This window comes from Pipistrellus kuhlii, unplaced genomic scaffold (genome assembly GCF_014108245.1).
Source record: "Pipistrellus kuhlii isolate mPipKuh1 unplaced genomic scaffold, mPipKuh1.p scaffold_m20_p_3, whole genome shotgun sequence".
Classification (NCBI taxonomy): domain Eukaryota; kingdom Metazoa; phylum Chordata; class Mammalia; order Chiroptera; family Vespertilionidae; genus Pipistrellus; species Pipistrellus kuhlii.
The window spans coordinates 173,024,036-173,042,777 of NW_023425529.1; the positions used below are offsets into that span (position 1 = coordinate 173,024,036).

General features: G+C 43.6%; 1 protein-coding gene across 2 annotated transcripts in view; it reads left to right on the top strand.

Annotated features, from left to right (window-relative positions):
- The first annotated feature begins 1,970 nt into the window (after positions 1-1,970).
- Positions 1,971-18,742, top strand: part of PPP2CB (protein phosphatase 2 catalytic subunit beta) — a 30,345-nt gene continuing 13,573 nt past the window's right edge. Inside the window, exon 1 of one of the 2 annotated variants that reach the window (XM_036458280.2) lies at positions 1,971-2,429. In XM_036458280.2, coding sequence (XP_036314173.1) covers positions 2,328-2,429 — 102 coding nt within the window. In that variant the 5' untranslated portion in view covers positions 1,971-2,327. The remainder of the gene's footprint in view (positions 2,430-18,742) is intronic. The other variant, XM_036458279.2, reaches the window with a different exon arrangement.

Consider the following 18,742-nt stretch of genomic DNA (forward strand, 5'->3'; position numbering starts at 1 on the left):
TGCAGTTTCAATATTTCCTAGAAATGGAATCTTACCCAGTCTTGAATTATCTGGTCAAACACCAATAAGACTTTCTCCATCTCCTGTACAAAGAAGCAATCTCCATTATAAAAACCCTTCCTATTCTCCCCCAAAGGAAAGGTGTCCTGGCCCAAAATTAATCATTTTTTTGTTAATGGTTCCATTGCCCCACCCTTCTCCCTATAAAAATCTTCCATTCTGTACAACCCCTAGCAGTGCCCTTCTAGTTTCTACATGGGATCTGCCCGATTCATGAATTGCTTAATAAAGCAAATTAGATCTTTACATTTACTTGGTTGAATTTTTGTTTTTATCAGAAGTTAGAAACTACTTAGAAATTTAGTTATAAGCCAAATACTAAATACAGTACTGAACAAGTGAAATAAATCAGAAACAATGAAATATACATATAGCACAATACAAGTATATTTACATATGTGTACATGAAACCTATTTTATATGGATAATTTAAGGAAATATGCCAAATGCATTAGAGCACATGTGTCACACACAAGGCCCGCGGACCAAATCTGTCCCGCCAGGCCTTGCAATGTGGCCCGCACCCCGCTGTCATCACTGCACTCCGCTGCGTTTCCATCACAATGACAGTTTATGACTGTTCAGTAAACCATTCGGCCCACAATTTAGGCTGGATTTTAGATTTTGGCCCCTTCTCTGATTGAGTTCGACACCCCTACATTAGAGGATGCTTTTCAAGAGAGCAAAATGAGATTATATATTAACGAGGAAAGGGGAGACAGGACTTTTGGACAGACATGTTGATATTGTAAATAAGAGGACTAATATCTGTGCGTTTAGATCCAAAAGAAAGTGGGGAGTTAACTGCCATAGCAAACAATGAAAATTTATCCTATATAATAAAAGCCAAATATGCTAAATGTCCAGTCGTCCATTCAACCAATCAAAGCACAATATGCTAATGACATGCTAAGGCCACTCAGGGGTGGGGGGAGGCACTTGGGGGCAGGACTGGCCAGGGGGAGGGTCTACTCAACTGCTCACTATGACATGCACTGACCACCAGGGGGCAGATGCTCTGGGATTGAGTGAGACGGGCCAGACATGCCCTGGAGCTCTCCCTCAGTCCCTCCCTGCCCCTGATTGTGCACTGGTGGGGTCCCTTAGCCTGGCCTGCGCCCTCACGCAATCCAGGATCCCTCAAGGGATATCGGAAAGCCAAGCTGAGGGACACAACTGGGTGCACGAAACACCATATTGCTACCCTTGCCTTCCCTTTACAGGACGTTGCTTGCCTCTTGGGTTCAGCGCCATAGTACGTACCTCCAACAGAGGCAGTATGGTTGTTTGGCATCAGTTCTTCAAGGAATCTGACAGCTAGCACGGCCAGATTGATGAATATTTGAATGAACAGCTTATTAGAACACTGTGTCAACACTGCACTACATGCAGTGGAGAATGCTGGAGCTGGAAGAGACAGGGGTTGATATAATGCCAAGCAATCATCAGGGGGATCTGAGATGAACTAGCCCCACACAGCTCGTTCGTGGCAGAGGTGAGGCTAGAAAGCATTCATTTTTCCACTCAATAAATATTGAATGCTTGCTCAGAGTGCTAGCCTGAGGAGGCAAAGTCTTGGAGGAAAGGCACCAGCTTCCCCAGTCCCTCCCCAGACCGCTGAGGAAGCATGCAGGAGAGTAAGATGGGGACAAGGTTCCCAGGGGGGAAAAAAAAGGGGGGGGGGAGGTGGGAGTTGAAGAAGAAAGAGCTGGGGAAGGACAGAGCCCAGAAGAGGGAGACAGCGGCGCGCTCCTCAGCCCCTCCGGCCCGTTAGTTCCTCCGCCGCGCCGCACGGGGGCGCTGCCGCCCTCCTCGCGCCCTTGGCCCCGGCGGCGGCGCCGCCCGCGCGCCTTTTCCCGGCGGAAATGCCCGCGCGGTGACGGAGCGCCGGTGGGCGGGCAGAGAAAGGGCCAGAGCGAAGGGGGAGGGACCGCGGAGAGGCCCCGGGCGGGAGAAGGCGAGCGGCCAGGGGTCCGGCGGGAGTGCGCTGAAGCCCCGCGCTGCGCGGTCCCACCTCCCCGCGCCCTCCACCGGCTCCGGGGCGCGCGGCGGCGGCGGGCGAGGGCGCCTGAGGGGCCCCTGGGGGCCGCGCGCCCGGGGGCGACCGCCGGGCTCGGCCGGGGCGCGGGGCCCTCGGCGGCGCTCCCCGGCTCCTTCCCCCCGCGCCGGGCGCTGGCGGCGGCGGCCGGGGCGGGGAGCGGCGCCGGGCCGGGGGCGGGCGGGGGGCGGGCGGCGGCGGCGGGGCCGGCGCGGCGGAGCGGGCCGCCATGGACGACAAGGCGGCCACCAAGGAGCTGGACCAGTGGGTCGAGCAGCTGAACGAGTGTAAACAGCTGAACGAGAACCAAGTGCGGACGCTGTGCGAGAAGGTCAGAGGGCAGCGGGGGCGCTGGGGGCGGAGGGGGCCGTTCCGGGGCGGGAGCTGTCGTCGTCCCCCCGCCTCCCCTCCCCGGGCTCCGGCGTCTCCCGGCCGGACACTCCCCGCGGCCCCGGCCGGAGGGCCCGTGAGGACGCGCGGGGCGAACGTGACCCCGGCCCGCGCCCCGTGATTGATTGGGGTCGCTGACCCCGCCCGGGGGGTCAATGCCACTCCCCGGGGGTCAATGCCACTCCCCGGGGGGGTCATGGCACTCCCGGGGGGAGGTCCATGCTACTCCCCACGGGTCAATGCTACTCCCCGGGGGGGGGGGTCAATGCCACTCCCCGGGGTTCAATGCCGCTCCCCGGGGGGTCATGGCCACTTCCCGGGGATCAATGCCACTCCCCGGGGTTCAATGCCGCTCCCCGGGGTTCAGTGCTGCTCCCCGGGGTTCAATGCTGCTCCCCGGGGAGTCAATGCCACTCCCCGGGGGGTCATGGTCACTCCCCGGGGGTCAATGCCACTCCCCGGGGGTCAATGCCACTCCCCGGGGGAATCATGGCCACTTCCCGGGGGTCAATGGCACTCCCCGGGGGGGTCATGGCACTCCCGGGGGGAGGTCCATGCTACTCCCCACGGGTCAATGCTACTCCCCGGGGGGGGGGTCAATGCCACTCCCCGGGGTTCAATGCCGCTCCCCGGGGGGTCATGGCCACTCCCCGGGGTTCAATGCCGCTCCCCGGGGGGTCATGGCCACTCCCCGGGGTTCAATGCCGCTCCCCGGGGGGTCATGGCCACTCCCCGGGGTTCAATGCCGCTCCCCGGGGGGTCATGGCCACTTCCCGGGGATCAATGCCACTCCCCGGGGTTCAATGCCGCTCCCCGGGGTTCAATGCTGCTCCCTGGGGAGTCAATGCCACTCCCCGGGGTTCAATGCCGCTCCCCGGGGGGTCATGGTCACTCCCCGGGGGTCAATGCCACTCCCCGGGGGTCAATGCCACTCCCCGGGGGGTCATGGCCACTCCCCCGGGGGGTCATGGCCACCCCGGCGTCTCTCGGGCGGACCGGACCGGCAGCTTCTTGTCGGAAAAGGCGCCGGCCTTGAACCTGGACGCCATTCCCGTCCGTGAACTTGACCCTGTGGGCTTTCGCAGGTGACCCGGGCGGGCGGGCCGGCCCTTGGGAAGTCACTGACTTGTGTGCCTGGAGGTGGGCGTGGGGGAGGCTGATTTCCAATCACAGGCTGGCTTTTCTTCATTGGAACAGACGGTCTTCGCGTCCAGAGAGAGGCTCTTAGAAGCAAAATGTTAATTTTTCAGAAAGAAGGCAGAGAAAGTCTCACACTTGGCAGCAGCGCTTGCTCCAGATGATGAATGGGGTATGCGTTTTTTTCCCATGCAGGGCAGCTAGCACAGTGCAGAAAGTTCTTTCCCGGTTCTGTTATGTATGTGATGTTTGTTCTTGTTCCCAAGTCATGAAGTATGGAGAGGGTTCACTGTTGGCAAGCTGGGTGTGATCTCAGACAACTTTCTTCATTCTGTAGCCATTGGTGTGGGGGTTTTTTGTTTTTGTTTTTGTTGTGTGTTTTTGTTTGTTTGTTTGTTTTTTGCCTCTGGAATTATTTTGGACTCGATCTTGTTTACATTAGAGTTTTTCCTCATTCATCTTTTATACTCTTGAACTAATGTGTGTACATTTTTTATGTAAAAATGTCATAGGTGAAGGAGTCACAAGGTTTATTCTTTAATACGGTTGGGTGGGTGGGTGTTTTTTAAGACATAATTGACAAGATTTGGTCACTATGTGGAAGTCAGGATGCCTCAAAATGCACTGGAGAATGAGAGACTTTGACAGTTTTATTAATAGGGCACTCTTAAAATTAAGCAAGGGATGGAGGGGTAGTAGCTAATATTAAGTAAAAGTAGCGTTTTTAACAAGTTCCTTTGTATCATAAACACAACGTTATTTAAATCGGAGAATTTATTTCTGTAAATAGAACTGCCAAGCAAATGGTATTTTTCACCACACGAACTGTTTACTTACAGCTTCAAGTAGACATTCACCTTTCTTGTATGATAACCTATAATTTCATGAACCTTAAAATTTACATTTTAAATCTCTCAGGCTCTAGTATCAAGTGAAATGCCCAGCGTTGAAATTAGCTGAGTCCGTTAACCTCCGTGTGAATATTACATATAGATTTGAAGTTGGAGACAGAGGTGGCAGTTGAATCTGTTTTCCCTTGGACTCTAATAATTACAAGATGTATTCCTAGAGAAGAATATTGTGCCACTACATCACACTTGATTCTTACTCATTTAAGGAAGCTTGCTGTAGTTGCAAGAGAGAGTGATTATTTTTACTTCAGTTCTTAAATAAATTGGACTACCAATACCTGCAACCTTATAGGTATATTTAAGCTTGTATACTATCCTTTTTTTTTTATCTTTGCATATTTGTACTTCTGCACTAAACATGACTTTTTAAGTGAAAATCCTCAGTCATTTATTTTTGTCCTCCATCCCTTTGATGGGCTTGCCAAGGATGGAGAAATACATAGGATTCCTTTTCCTCTACCCTCCTGAGCCATGCTTACTATTGCAGCCCTTTTCTAGCATCTGTGGCATCCCTTTGTGGTACTGTACATATATTGTCTTCTAACCATAGTCTACTTCTACCGTGTTTCCACGAAAATGAGACATCCTTCGAAAATAAGACCTACTTACAGGTTTCCTTCTGAGTGAAATATAAGGCACCCCCCGAAAATAAGGCTCCCCCCCCCTAGACTAAACATGAGAGATTTGGTCCACTGATTCTGAAAGAAATGGAGCCACAAGAAATTCACCAGGAAATTCAGGAATTGGATTGTTATGATGTTCCAGAAGACGATGACATGATTGTCATTGAATAAATGAGTAAATTCTTGATACTGTAGGATTCACAGTTTGTCTGCTTTGTGTTGACAACTACCGTACCATATACAGGTAATAAATTTCCTTTATTTTCATTTAACAATAAATGTGTACCGTATTCTTCTTCATGGAAAAATAAGACATCCCCTGAAAATAAGACCTAGCGCATCTTTGGGAGCAAAAATTAATATAAGACACTGTCTTATTTTCGGGGAAACAGGGTACTTTATATATCTACCCCATCCTCCTCTTTCCTGCCAAGTGTGGTATTTATGTGCGAGCTCTAGTAGTCAGCCCAAGTTCAATCCCTGGCTCCCAGCCTGATAGCGGTCCTGTGTCATCTCTTCGCACTTCTGATTCCTCACCTGTAAGACCAGGGTAATAATGTTTGCCAGTCTCCTGAAATGGTTGTGCATATTAAGATACTACCCGGCTAAAGTCCTGACAAGAAGTAAGCACCCAATGAGTATTCAGTTATGAAAAACTAAAAAATAAAAAGCTATGTCATCTTATTTTAAATTTGTCACCCTATTTTATTTTAGAAAAAGATGCAAAATAAATAGGTGGTTTAGTATGACTTCTCTGGTGAGTGGCACTTCAAAAGAGGTTTCCTATACAGTGGCTAGAGAACCAGAAAAATACGGTTTCAATATTTCTTGTCACTATAATCTGAAGCATAAAGTACTGAAATTAGTAGCAATTTTATGAAAGTAACTTTACTCGCCACTTGGTCTACTTAATTATTACTTCACCCTTCCAGGGAAAGAATGACATCTAGAAAGGGTATAAGAGAAAAATTAAAAGTTAAGCCAAATTATATGAATCATCTTTTTGTTTAATTCTTGGTGACTAGATTTTAGATTAATTTTTTTTTTTTTTTTACTAACATGTTTTTTTTGGGGGGGTGTCTATTGGAAATATTACTCTGTAAAAAGTTTCTTTATATGTTAGTGGGGGTTTTTGCTTTGTGTGGGGTTTTTTTTCTAAAAATTAAATATCTATTCTAATTCAAATTACATAAAAACTTGAGTCATCTGAAATTAAGACCGAGGTGTACTGGTAAAAGACCTATTTTGAGGTACTGGCAAAAATAAAGTCCATCCTACTGCCAATTGGAGAATAACTACAAAAAAATATGGGTATGAATAGTTATGGTATGTTTGGCCTTCCAGGTTAATGTCTTGTCTATAGAAAATTGTTTGCATAAAATAGTAAGGCATATCATCTGAGAAGACTAGCTCTTAATATTAACTTACATTAGCAGTCCAACTGTTGAAGCTAATGGTGAATTTGATTTCCCATATGTGTGTAGAGAACTGGCTTCCGGGATTCATTCCTGCAGCAGCACAGTAATTGTAAGAGATGTTGTGCCTACAGAGCCAGCCTGGCGCTGTGCAGGACGTTCTGTGACTAGAACTATATTTAACTCTTGGTAGAGGCTCTTTGACCCGATAAACTTTCTTTTATTTTGAAGAACTTTGGTGAGGAGACTTTACATAAATAGGGAAACTTAGCTTGTTTGTGTGTTAGCAGGTCATTATTCTGATTATAAAGTACCTACTTAGAAAAAATGTGAGGCTTGTATAGGAATATAAATATGAAAATTTTACGTAGGACTACTGCATCTGTTTCTGGATTCCGGCCTCAGCCTTGTAATAAGCAGAATATATTTAGGGTATTACTGACTTTCATTAATGTGAAATAGCAGGCCTCAATTTCTGAATACCTAAAACCATTGAAATGAAGATTAGATCTTGAAACAAATGAATGATTTTTTAAAAAATATATTTTATTGATTTTTCACAGAGAGGAAGAGAGAGGGATAGAGAGCTAGAAACATCGATGAGAGAGAATCATCGATCAGCTGCCTCTTGCACACCCCCCATTGGGGATGTGCCCGCAACCAAGGTACATGCCCTTGACTGGAATCGAACCCGGGACCTTTCAGTCCCCAGTCCGATGCTCTATCCACTGAGCCAAACCGGTCCCGGCCAAATGAATGATTTTAGTGAGTTAAGAAAAATATCTTGGATTACTTTTCTTTGGTAGATTGTAGATAATTTTTTTAAAAAAAAATTTAAATGGTGGTTTTAACAGCCAAAAAGCCTAACTGGTACCATTTTAACTTCTCTTGAGCAAGGAGTAGTATCAGTTTGGTGGTCCATCAGTAAGTCTAAAATGGTGATGTAGGAAGTAGCTCCTTTCTTTCTCACTATAACATACAATAACATGATTACAGTACCATCTCTGAAGTAAAAAATCCAAATCTACTGACTGAACAAAGTATCATTTTCCATACTTATGTAATCCAACTTCAAAGCAGACAGGTAAAGAACCTGCTAGTGAAGAGAAAGCAGACTTTAGGTATTCTTGGCTGCATATATGTGTTAAATTACATCCATAGATAGGTAAAATGAAGGTATTTACATTATAAACTTCCTTTTCACATGGAGTAGTTTTATTGGCTAATTATGCTTTTTCTAATGTGAAAATCTTGCAGAAATATTTTCTCACCCTTTTCTGCAGGATATAAATGCTATAAAGGAATTGACAAAAGAGGTCCTTCTTTTGTTGAAAGGAAATCAAAATGTCAGAAATTGAAGATAAGATTAATGCCAAAACAATCACTGCATTTTAAACTATATAAACTATTTTCTGAACTTAGTTTTTCTAAGAATGACATGAAAATCACACATAATCTATAGATTGTGTATGAGAAATTTGAGTCTACATTAGATGAAATAGGGCTTTTGAATTGTTTTGAACTGATTTCCTTATAACTTCTCTTTTTGTAAATGTAGTGAAATGGTCCTTTAAAATAATTATACCATCCCTTTATTCATGATCAAATGTTGTCTAATGTTTCCTGTTTGTTGCTTTTCAAGTCTAAATTTCCCTAATGATCATTTTAACCAGGGGGATGAGGTCTGTGCATCATAGATAGAATTTCCTTTCTAGGGAATGGGGAAGCTCAAGCTGATGCTGGTTTGCTGTCTCTTGTAATCTGGGCCAGGTATTGTCCTTGGCAGTCTGGCCTTTGACTGAAATGCTTTTGTGATAAAAATAATTAAATTATAATCTTGAGGTACATTTTGATGTTACCAACACTATGATACAGTCTGATAAAAATTGCAAAATTCCATTAAAGATCTATTAAATAATATTTTATACAAAGACGGTCATTTGCTCTGAGAGTGGGATGGCAGTTGAAATTAAGTGTCTTTCACCTATTTGACCTTAGATGAAAGTTTATTTGAACTGACATAGCGTAGAATTGGGTGGGTGTTTGTTTTTTTTTTAATGTGCAAGATATACAGTGTGTGTACTTTTTAGTTTAATTTTTCTCTTCCTGTTTAATAAAGGAATAATTAAAAAGTTGTTTCTACTTTTGAAAGATTTCCACATATTTATGTGCTGGATAAGGAGCACTCAAAATTGGTTCAGTGTAGTCTTGCCTTTCCTTTAGTAGCAAAAGAGATCATTGTTTTGTAGGAAATGAGAAAGGAAAGAGAGTAGTAGGAGTAGTTGAATAAATGTTACCACTGTGAATTTACACCATACGTTTAACAAATTTCAGTGATGTTCTTATGTGCTAAGACCACATTCAAAATGCTGTGAACAGAAGAGGAGACATGATAGATTTAATAAAATGTCGGGCAATGAGTCTTGCTAGGAAGAACAAGCAGAGGGTAGGGGAAAGGGATGGACTTGAGTTTAGAAGGCTCTTTAAATAGAATGGTCAAGGGGAAACTTGCAAATTCTTCATAACATGATTTAGTTTTGTGGCTAAAAAAATGAGAGGACACAGTTCCCAAGACTGCCCTTGCTTCGGACACCAATTGCAAGTTTAGTGTATCCCCAGACTACTCTTGGGTTCAGTAATTCACAGGAAGGATACACAGAACTCACTGAAAGCTGTTAAACTCACGATTAACAGTTTTATCACAAAGAAAGAATACAGATTAAAGTCAGCCAGGGAGGAGATGCATGGTAGAGAGGTCAGGAGGGCTGGTGTCAGTAATCTGTCCTTCCTCCCAAGGTGGAACTGATACCCGGTCACCCAAACCCCCCATTGTAAATTATGCTGCTGGACTGCCCAGTGGTCAAGGCCTGCAGGCAAAGACTCATCAAGCAGGACGTTCTGGGGCCTAGATTACCTCCCAGTAGCCAGGGATAAAGGCCAGAACTCTTGGGGGTGAGGTTAATTTGTCACTATACAGGCTTTTACGTCAACAAATTTTAGGTGAAAAGAACTTAAATAAATAAATAAATAAATAAATAAATAATGCCAAAATACATGAGGAAAACATGGGTAGATTTATCAGAGTATATCATGTATTCCAAGCTTGACATTGCTTGGCATACATACACTTGACTGTTGTTGAAATAAAAAGAAAGGTTTGTTTCTTTGTTTTGTTTTGTGTGTGTGTTTTTGTTTTTGTTTTTTAAAGATCAGCTGTCATTTATGAAAGAACCTTTCAACTAAATGAGAACAGCACCCTGCTTAACATTAACCTGGCTCTGTAGAATTTTTAACTTCATTTAGTCTTGTTTCCAGTTTGTTCTGTGGCTCATTTTAGATTAATTTGCCTAGAGAGTAGGGATAACCTATAATGTTTTATAGCAGATAGATTTGTGCTAAATAGAGGTGGAAAAGAAAATAATTTGTACGCTGACTCTGCCAAAACCAAATACAGTAGCTTTCTGTTAAAACGACTCCGGCAGTGGGCACCAATGCAAAATCAGAAACAGAATGCTACCTGTTGGGAGAAAGGGGAGTCTTGAGTATATTTACCTGTATATTCTGCATTCATAAAACATTGATAGAAGAGGAAATTCTTTGTTCATCCTGTTATATGTGAATATTATTCCCAAATCTTCATTTTCTCAATTCTCTTCCTAAGAGAGATTTGATTTATAGCAGCGAGAATATGTCTTAAATGAGTGAGAAAGGAAACAAGTTTGAATGAATTGGGTATACAGCAGTGCTTGCAGCAATAACAACTATTTACCTAAATGTGTCCATGCCAAGTGGTACTCACCATCACCGCAGTTCTTCACCTTACAGGATTCAATTTGGTCTTATCCATGTCTTAGAGATAACTAAACTTTGGGTGCTAAGTCACATTTGAAAACACTCAGGAGAATTACACGGAGAATCACAAGGTGTACAGGAAGGATTTAACAGAGCAGTCCTGACACCGCCATCTGTGGAAAGGCCTCCTTTCAAGGTTGCCCTTGGCTGGTGTCTGGAAATTTGGATTTGTGGAGGGAGGATTTCCACTATTCCCTGTTAAGACTGGGTCACTGTGCCTAAACTGTTTATGCAAGCAGTGTGCTTTATACTGAACACATTCTTTCTTTTTGACTGTGAATTTTGTTGGTACATGCTAGGCGGAGGGTACCTGTGTGACCAGCTCCAAATCTCGGGCACTCGGTCTCTAATGAGCTTTCCTGGAAGACAGCATTTCCAGTGTGTTGCTGCACGCATTAAGTGCACTTAGTGACTCCATGGGAGAGGGCTCATGGAAGTGTGTGCTTAATTTACTCAGGACTTTGATCCATATGCCTTTTCCCTTTGCTGATTTTGCTTTTACTGTAATAAATCACAGCCTTGAGTATGACAGTATGCTAAGTTGTGTGGGTCTTTGAGAAATGCCACCAAACCTGGGGATGGCCTTGAGAACCCCAGACACACAAAGGTTTTTACATTGTGAATTCTAAGTATCAGGTGAACTGTACATTTCTACCAATCCAACGCATTCTTTCCCTGCAGGCAAGCAAAAGTGACCTCAATATAAGATCACTTGGTGAGCTAGGACTCAGAAGAAAGGATATGAGTTATACCTTAAGTGTTTAAAAACAGCAGAGGAGGAGAATGAAAAATTGGACTGGCTCACACTGGCCTGACCAATACTTTCTTCACTGCTATGTAGATAAAAGCTCAGGAAGCATTGTAACACACAAATACACACACACACACTACATATATATATACATATATATATATATATATATATATATATATATATATATATATATATATAAAATCATCATCATCATCATCTCATATAGAATAGGCTCCCTAAGACCCCTGTCAATACCTGAAACCTGGGATAGTACCAAACCCTCTAGGGGTGTCGAACTCAATCAGAGAAGGGGCCAAAATCTAAAATCCAGCCTAAATCGCGGGCCGAATGGTTTACTGAACAGTCATAAACTGTCATTGTGATGGAAACGCAGCAGAGTGCAGTGATGACAGCGCGGTGCGGGCCACATTGCAAGGCCTGGCGGGACGGATTTGGCCCGCGGGCCTTGTGTTTGACATATGTGCTCTAGTCTATACACTGTGTTTCTCCTATACATACATACGTATGATAAAGTTCTAATTCATAAATTAGGCAGTTAGGTATGAACAGAAATAACTAGTAATATGTACTATAACGGAAGCTATGTGAGTGGCTTTGGGGCCATTGGTGAGTAAAATAAAGGTTATTTGAACACAAGCACTGTGATACTGGGATAGTTGATCTGATCACCCACATGGCTCAGTGACTAATGGGAGGGTAGTGTATACGGGGTGGGTACACCTGACAAAGGCGTTAGTCAGGCTCTGGGCGAAGTGCACGAGACTTCATCATGATGCTAAGAATGACTCAGAACTAAAACTTAGGAATTGTTTATTTCTGGAATTTTCCATTTAATATTTTCTGACCTTGGTTGAGCTCTGCTAACTGAAATTACAGATAAGGGGAAACTATTATATTGTATCTTAACCCAGTGTTTTTCAACCTTTTTTGGGCAAAGGCACACTTGTTTCATGAAAAAAATCACGAGGCACACCACCATTAGAAAATGTTAAAAAATTTAACTCTGTGCCTATATTGACTATATATAAAGTAATTCTCTTGAATAGGAATCAAATAAACACAAAGAAAGTATTTTATAATTACTTTATTATGAAATATTAAGTAAACAAAATAGTGAAAAATTATAAAATTCTTGTCTTGTCTGCACCTACGGCACACCAGGCAACATCTAGTGTGCCGCGGAACAGCGGTTGAAAAACGCTGTCTTAACCAGTAGTTTTGTACAGCCTGTGCTGGGTTAAGATAATACATCCTTAAAAGAACAATTGAATTGGGCATTTACATTTTGGTGCTTCTTATTTCTCTATTTAAACTAAGACAATAATAAGTTACCATGGTTGTATATAAAGCAGATTTCCTTTTCAGAGTTGGAACCATCAGCTGAGTTGTGTGTTTTTTATCCTAATAATTAGAAGGCGTCAGCTTCACCTGAACTTTCTAATTTGTACTATTCATTTTGGTTATTTTTCTAAACAAAATTGAGAAGCTGTCTTATGGGATAAATTTGGTTTCATTTCTGATCTTAGACATTTCTGGGCCATTTTTCAGACCCTTTAGGAGATGCTTAATCTCTAAAATTTCCTTTAGTTCTAGTAGGAATTACACCTTTAGCGACTCCACCCTCTTTCCAGCCACATTTGTAATTGATTGCGACAGCAGGGAACAGTGCCTCTGCTGGCCAGTGAGGTGTGGCAAAGTGGGCCCGGGAGACTTCTGGGAAAGCTTTGTAAGATTGGTAGGCAATGTACACTCTGGTCTTTTGACCATTCTGCTTGCTTGCTTTTATCTTTTTTCTCTTTTCTTCCTCTTTCCCTTTCCCTTCCCTTTTTTCTTTCTTCATTATCACTTGACGATATGCTTTTTATTGATTGTAGAGAGAGAAAAGGAGAGAGGAGGGGGAAAAATGGATGTGAGAGACCAACACCAATAGGCTGCTTCCTGAATGTGCCCCAACCAGGAACTGAACCCTTGACCTTACCATGCATGGGATGATGCTTCAACCAACTGAGCCACTCCATCTGTTCTGCTTTCTTACTGATAGGATACCTGATACAGTGCCCAGAGATGCACCCACCATTTTGTGTCCATGAGATGGCAATTCTGTTTATTAAGGGTGGCAGAGAAGGTGGGTGGAAAGAGTCTGCTGCCCTGAGGGCTCTTGCTTGAGCAGCTGTGTCAGTCCTGGGCTGCCTACCTCCAGTCTTCTTATGTGAGAAAAATTAACCCACAGTTTAAGGCTTTTCACTTCAAAATTTTTTTTCAGTGACATGATGATCTATACTAATAATAGAGGGATATGCAAATTGTCCATGACGCCATCACACTAACAACCAAATGGCAGGCTGCATGGGGCAACCAGGCCAGCAGGGGGGTTAGTGAGTGACAGACAACCAAACGACTGAACAGCAGGCTACTCAGGGCAACCAGGCTGGCAGGAGGTTAGTGAGGGACAACCAAACGACTGAACAGCAGGCTGCTCAGGGCAACCAGGCTGGCAGGGGTTTAGTGAGGGATGACCGACAACTGAAAAGTGGGCTGTGGGCTGCGTGGGGCAACCAGGTTGGCAGGTGAGGCAGTTGGGGGTGACCACGCTAGCGGAAGGGGGCAATTAGGGGTGACTAGGCCAGGGGGGGAGAGGGAGGCAGTTAGGGGTAATCAGGCAGGCAGGCAGGTGAGCAGTTAGGAACCACTGTTCCTGGATTGTGAGGGGGATGTATGACTGCCAGTTTAGGCCCGATCCTTGGGATTGGGCCTAAACCAGTAGTCGAACATCTACCAAGGGATCCCGGATTGGAGAGGGTGCAGGCTGGGCTGAGTGGAACACGCTGCCCCCCCCCCCCCCCCAATGTGCACTAATTTTGTGCATTGGGCCTCTGTAATAAAAATAATGCATTTTGCCACACAGCTAAGAATCGTTTCTTTAAAAAATTAGTTTGTAAAAAAGCTGTTTCCAGATTATACATGTGAAAGGTAATACTTCATATTTCAGGGATACATATACATAAATATCTAGTCTAAATGAATATACTAGTGTAGGTCTTAAGGTTACACAGTTAGATTTGAACCCATATTTTATGGAAGACTTCTGTACATATTGTCTCATTCTAACTAACTATAGGCAAATAAAACATGGGCTGCATAGTTCATAACTCTTGGGAAATCTACCAGGCTGACTTAAGCAGAAACAGCATTTGTTGGAAGAATATTTGACAGCCTAGAATCAAAGGGAAAACAGAGAACCAAGCTTGGGAATTTTGTGGAAATTAAGATATTTGAACCAATCAAAAGCATACCTTAGAAATGTTTTAGAACATTGGTGAGAACGCCTCTGTTGGAATATAATTTGCCATTGTCCTGCTTAGAGTCACTTCAGATTAAAAGTATGGGCTCAGTCGGTCTGCGGACTGAAAAGTCCCGGGTTCGATTCCGGTCAAGGGCATGTACATTGGTTGCGGACACATCTCCCCGGTAGGGGGTGTGCAAGAGGCAACTGGTCGATGTTTCTCTCTCATCGACGTTTCCAAAAAAAAGTATGGGCTCAGTGTATCCAATTGGCATAGATGAATCTAGAAATAGACTTTCTTTGTGAATCCTACAGCTCCTATGCAAACTTGATTGTGATTGTGTTTTACTTATTCTGATATTGGTATTCCAATTAGTTATTGTGATTTCCCAGTTATTATGATTATTTACAGTGATTAAATCAGTCTGTTATTGACACAGGGGTAGGAGACTAATGAGAGTGGAACCTGAAACAAGGATTAAAGTGCTGACACTTTATTTGGAGAGTATTTGGGGAGTCTAAGCCCAAGAATGTAAGGTGAAGGAAAAAAATAAGGTGGGAAAAGCTGTGAATGCAATATGATATACTAGAGGCCAGTGCACAGAATTTATGCATGGGGCGGGGGGTGTCCTTCAGCCCAGCCTGCATCCTCTCCAATCTGGGACCGCCGGGAAGTCGGACATTCCTCTCACAGTCCAGGCCTGCTGACTCCCAACTGCCCTCCCCTGCAGGCCTGGTTCCCCCGCAACTGCCCTCTCTGCTGGCCTGGGTCCTCCCAAACTGCTCTCCATTGCTGGTCTGGTCTCCCCCAACTGCCCTCCTCTGCCGGCCTGGTACCCCCTCCAACTGCCTTCCTCTGCTGTCCTAGTCACCCCTAACTTCCCACAACTGCCCTCTCCTGCAGGCCTTGTGGCGGCCATCTTGTGTCTACATGGGGGCGGCTATCTTTGACCACATGGGGGCAGCCATCTTGTGTCTTGGTGTGGTGGTCAATTTGCATATTTCTATTTTATTAGATAGGATTACCTTGGAAGGCAGTTTATTTCCCTGGCTCCCTCTTTTCTTCCTCTTCCCACTAGTTGAGGATCACTCCATGGAGAGGTGACTAACACGTATTTCCAGATTGTGCTATCACTTAGCTCCTTTTCAAGAAGCCTGACCCCACACCTTACCATGTGGCATTCCATCCGTGTCTTGAAGTGGAGGAGCAGCTCAACATAGTTAGAACCAAGGCCAAGCAGGTCCATAACTTCAGCTTAGACTCCAGCTGGGTGGCTGGGCAAGGATATCATCAATGATGAGAGCATAGCAGTTCAAGAGACAGGCAGCTCCTTCAGAGAAAAATAAATACATACATACATGCAGCTCCTTCAGAGGAAAATATGTACACATATACATACATACACATGCAGCTCCTTCAGTGAAAAATACATACATACATACATACATACATACATACATACATACATAAGTAAATAAGAGAAGCTGAAAGGATATACAAGATTGTTTCCAGGTCTTGGAAATCAGGAAACAGACATAAATGTTGACTAAAGAGTGGCAGAGGTGACATTACAGATTAGGAAAGGATGGTGCTGCATAATAAATAATGCTGACCAGTTGGTTAACCATGAGGAGTGATAAAATTAAAATGAATCCCTACATTATACCATACAATAAATTACTGCTCTGGATCGAAGATTTGTTAAATATGAAAGCAAAAGCTTGTGGAATAAAAAGAAATACAGGAGTGCCTTTTTTATTTCTATGTAGGAGACCCAAATAGCCCAGACCATAAAGAGAGAAGAGTGATAAATTTGGCTATCTTAAAGTTTGGGGGGGGGGGGGGGGGGAACTTTAGTAACCCAAAGCAAAATGAAAACACCAGTCCCAGTCTGTGAGAAGATATTTAACCCTTTGCACTCCGAACCATTCTGGACATTGTCTACCAGCTACTCGACACTAACGGCGGAAACGTGCGTTGAATTAACTCAATTCCCCGTAATCACTAATAAACTGCAATGTCCCCTGAGAGGGGACATCCGAGTGATATGCTAGAATTCCGATGTCCCCTGAGAGGGGACAGCGGAGTGCAAAGGGTTAAAATGCATAAAACCAGTGAAAGGTAAATATTTATAATGCTAAAAATAAAACTGGTACAAATCAATAGGGAAAATATAAACAACCAAGTTGAAAAATTAATGGAATTTTGGGAATAGATATCTCACACAAAAATAATCCCATAACCAATAAACATGAAAAGCTGCCTTATAGTGTTAGAAGTGCAAGTTAAAAGATACTTTTACACACCCACTAATTGACAAGAATGATAGTCTGCTGATAAAGATGCAGAGAAATAGTAACTTATATGTAGAGAAACTCAACATCCCCACCAATCTTAGCTCTCTACTGGGTTCTACTCTAAGCTTCATTCTGAGTGTTTGGCTTTTGTTGCCCAGTGTCACACTATCACTCATCACTGTAGATTGTTTCTTACACTTAGTTTGTCCTTCACGGTTTTCTGTTAGTAATCTCTCATAGAGCTAAAACTGCAATAAATAGTTTATTGGAATTTTATACATGACTAGAGGCCCGGTGTGTGAAATTTGTGCAGGGGGGTGGGAGGGGAGGTCCACCTCAGCCCAGCCTACACCCTCTCCAATCCAGGACTCCTCGGAGACCCCTGAACTGCCAGTTGGAAATTCCTGTCACAATCCTGGACCACTGGCTCCTAACTGCTCACTTGCCTGCCTGATCGCCCCTAATTGCTCCCATTCCCCCCCCCCCCAGCTTGATCACCCCTAACTGCCTCTGCCTGCCAGCCTGAACACACCCAACTGCCTCCCCCCCCCCATGGTTGCCCCCAACTGCCCCCCCTGCTGGTCTGGTTACCCCAGCAGCCTGCTGCTTGGTCGTTTGGTCGCCCCTCACTGCCCCACTGCCCCCACTGGCCTGGTCGCTCCACACAGCCTGCTGCTCGGTCATTTGGTCTTTCTGCTTTTGTAGATTTGTTTATTAGGGACATTTAAATGTAAAATGAGCCATGTGACATATGACAATTAGCGACTGCTTTCTTTCACTTAATACAGTTTCACTTAATACAGTTTCCCTTATCCACTGTTTCACTTTTCGCAGTTTCAGTTACCTGAAGTCAACCACAGTCCAAAAATATTAAATGAAAAATTCCAGACGTAAACAATTCCTAAGTTGTAAATTGTACGACATTTTGCCCTAGCTGGTTTGGCTCAGTGAATAGAGCATTGGACCGTGGACTGGAATGTCCCGGGCTTGATTCCGATAAAGGGCACATGTTCAGGTTGCAGGCTCAATCCCCAGTAGGGGGCGTGCGAGAGGCAGCCAATCAATGATTCCCTCTCATCATTGATGTTTCTATCTCTTCCTCTTCCTTCCACTCTGAAATCAGTAAAAATATTTTTTAAATAAGAATGAAATGGGAATAATCTTCAAAAAAGAAAATGTGTTCTGAATGATGGCAATACATTGTGCCAGAAAGCATTGAACCTATGAGAAGACTCCAGCAAGGAGTCCCCGTAATGAGTAACCACATTCACATAACTTGTTATTACAGCATATTGTTAGAATTGTTTTATTTTATTTTTAGTTATTGTTGTTAATCTCTTGCTGTGTCTATAAATTAAACTTAATTATAGGTATGTAGGTATAGGAAAAAAAAAACATAGTATAGGTTTGGTACTCTCGGTTTCTAGCATCCACTGAGGTCTGGGAACTTAATCCCTGTGGAGAGTGGGAGATTACTGTGTAACGTTTTTCACATCAGCAGCATGTATCAGTACTTCACTTCTTTTTATTGCTAAATAATACTCCATTGAACAGAAAATACCACTTTTATTTATATATTCAAAAATTAATCGATATTTGAGTGTTTTCCACATTTTGGTTATTGTGAATAATGTCGCTGAGAACACGTGTAAACGTAAGTTTTCATTCTTCTTAAATATATATATATATATATATATATAGTAGAGTTGCTGGGTCATGGAGTAAGTCTATTTTAACTTATTGAAGTTTTCCACAGCAGCTGCACCATTTTCATTCCCACCAACAGTGTGTGAGAGTTCCAATTTCTCCACATTCTCCCCCACAAGCACTTGCTGGTATCCATCTTGTTAATTTAGCCATCCAAGTAGGTATAAAGTGGTATCTCGTTGTGATTTTAGTTTTATGATTTTATGAGGCACATTGCAGGCTCCCACCCCAGATTTTCTCTTAATACATAAGA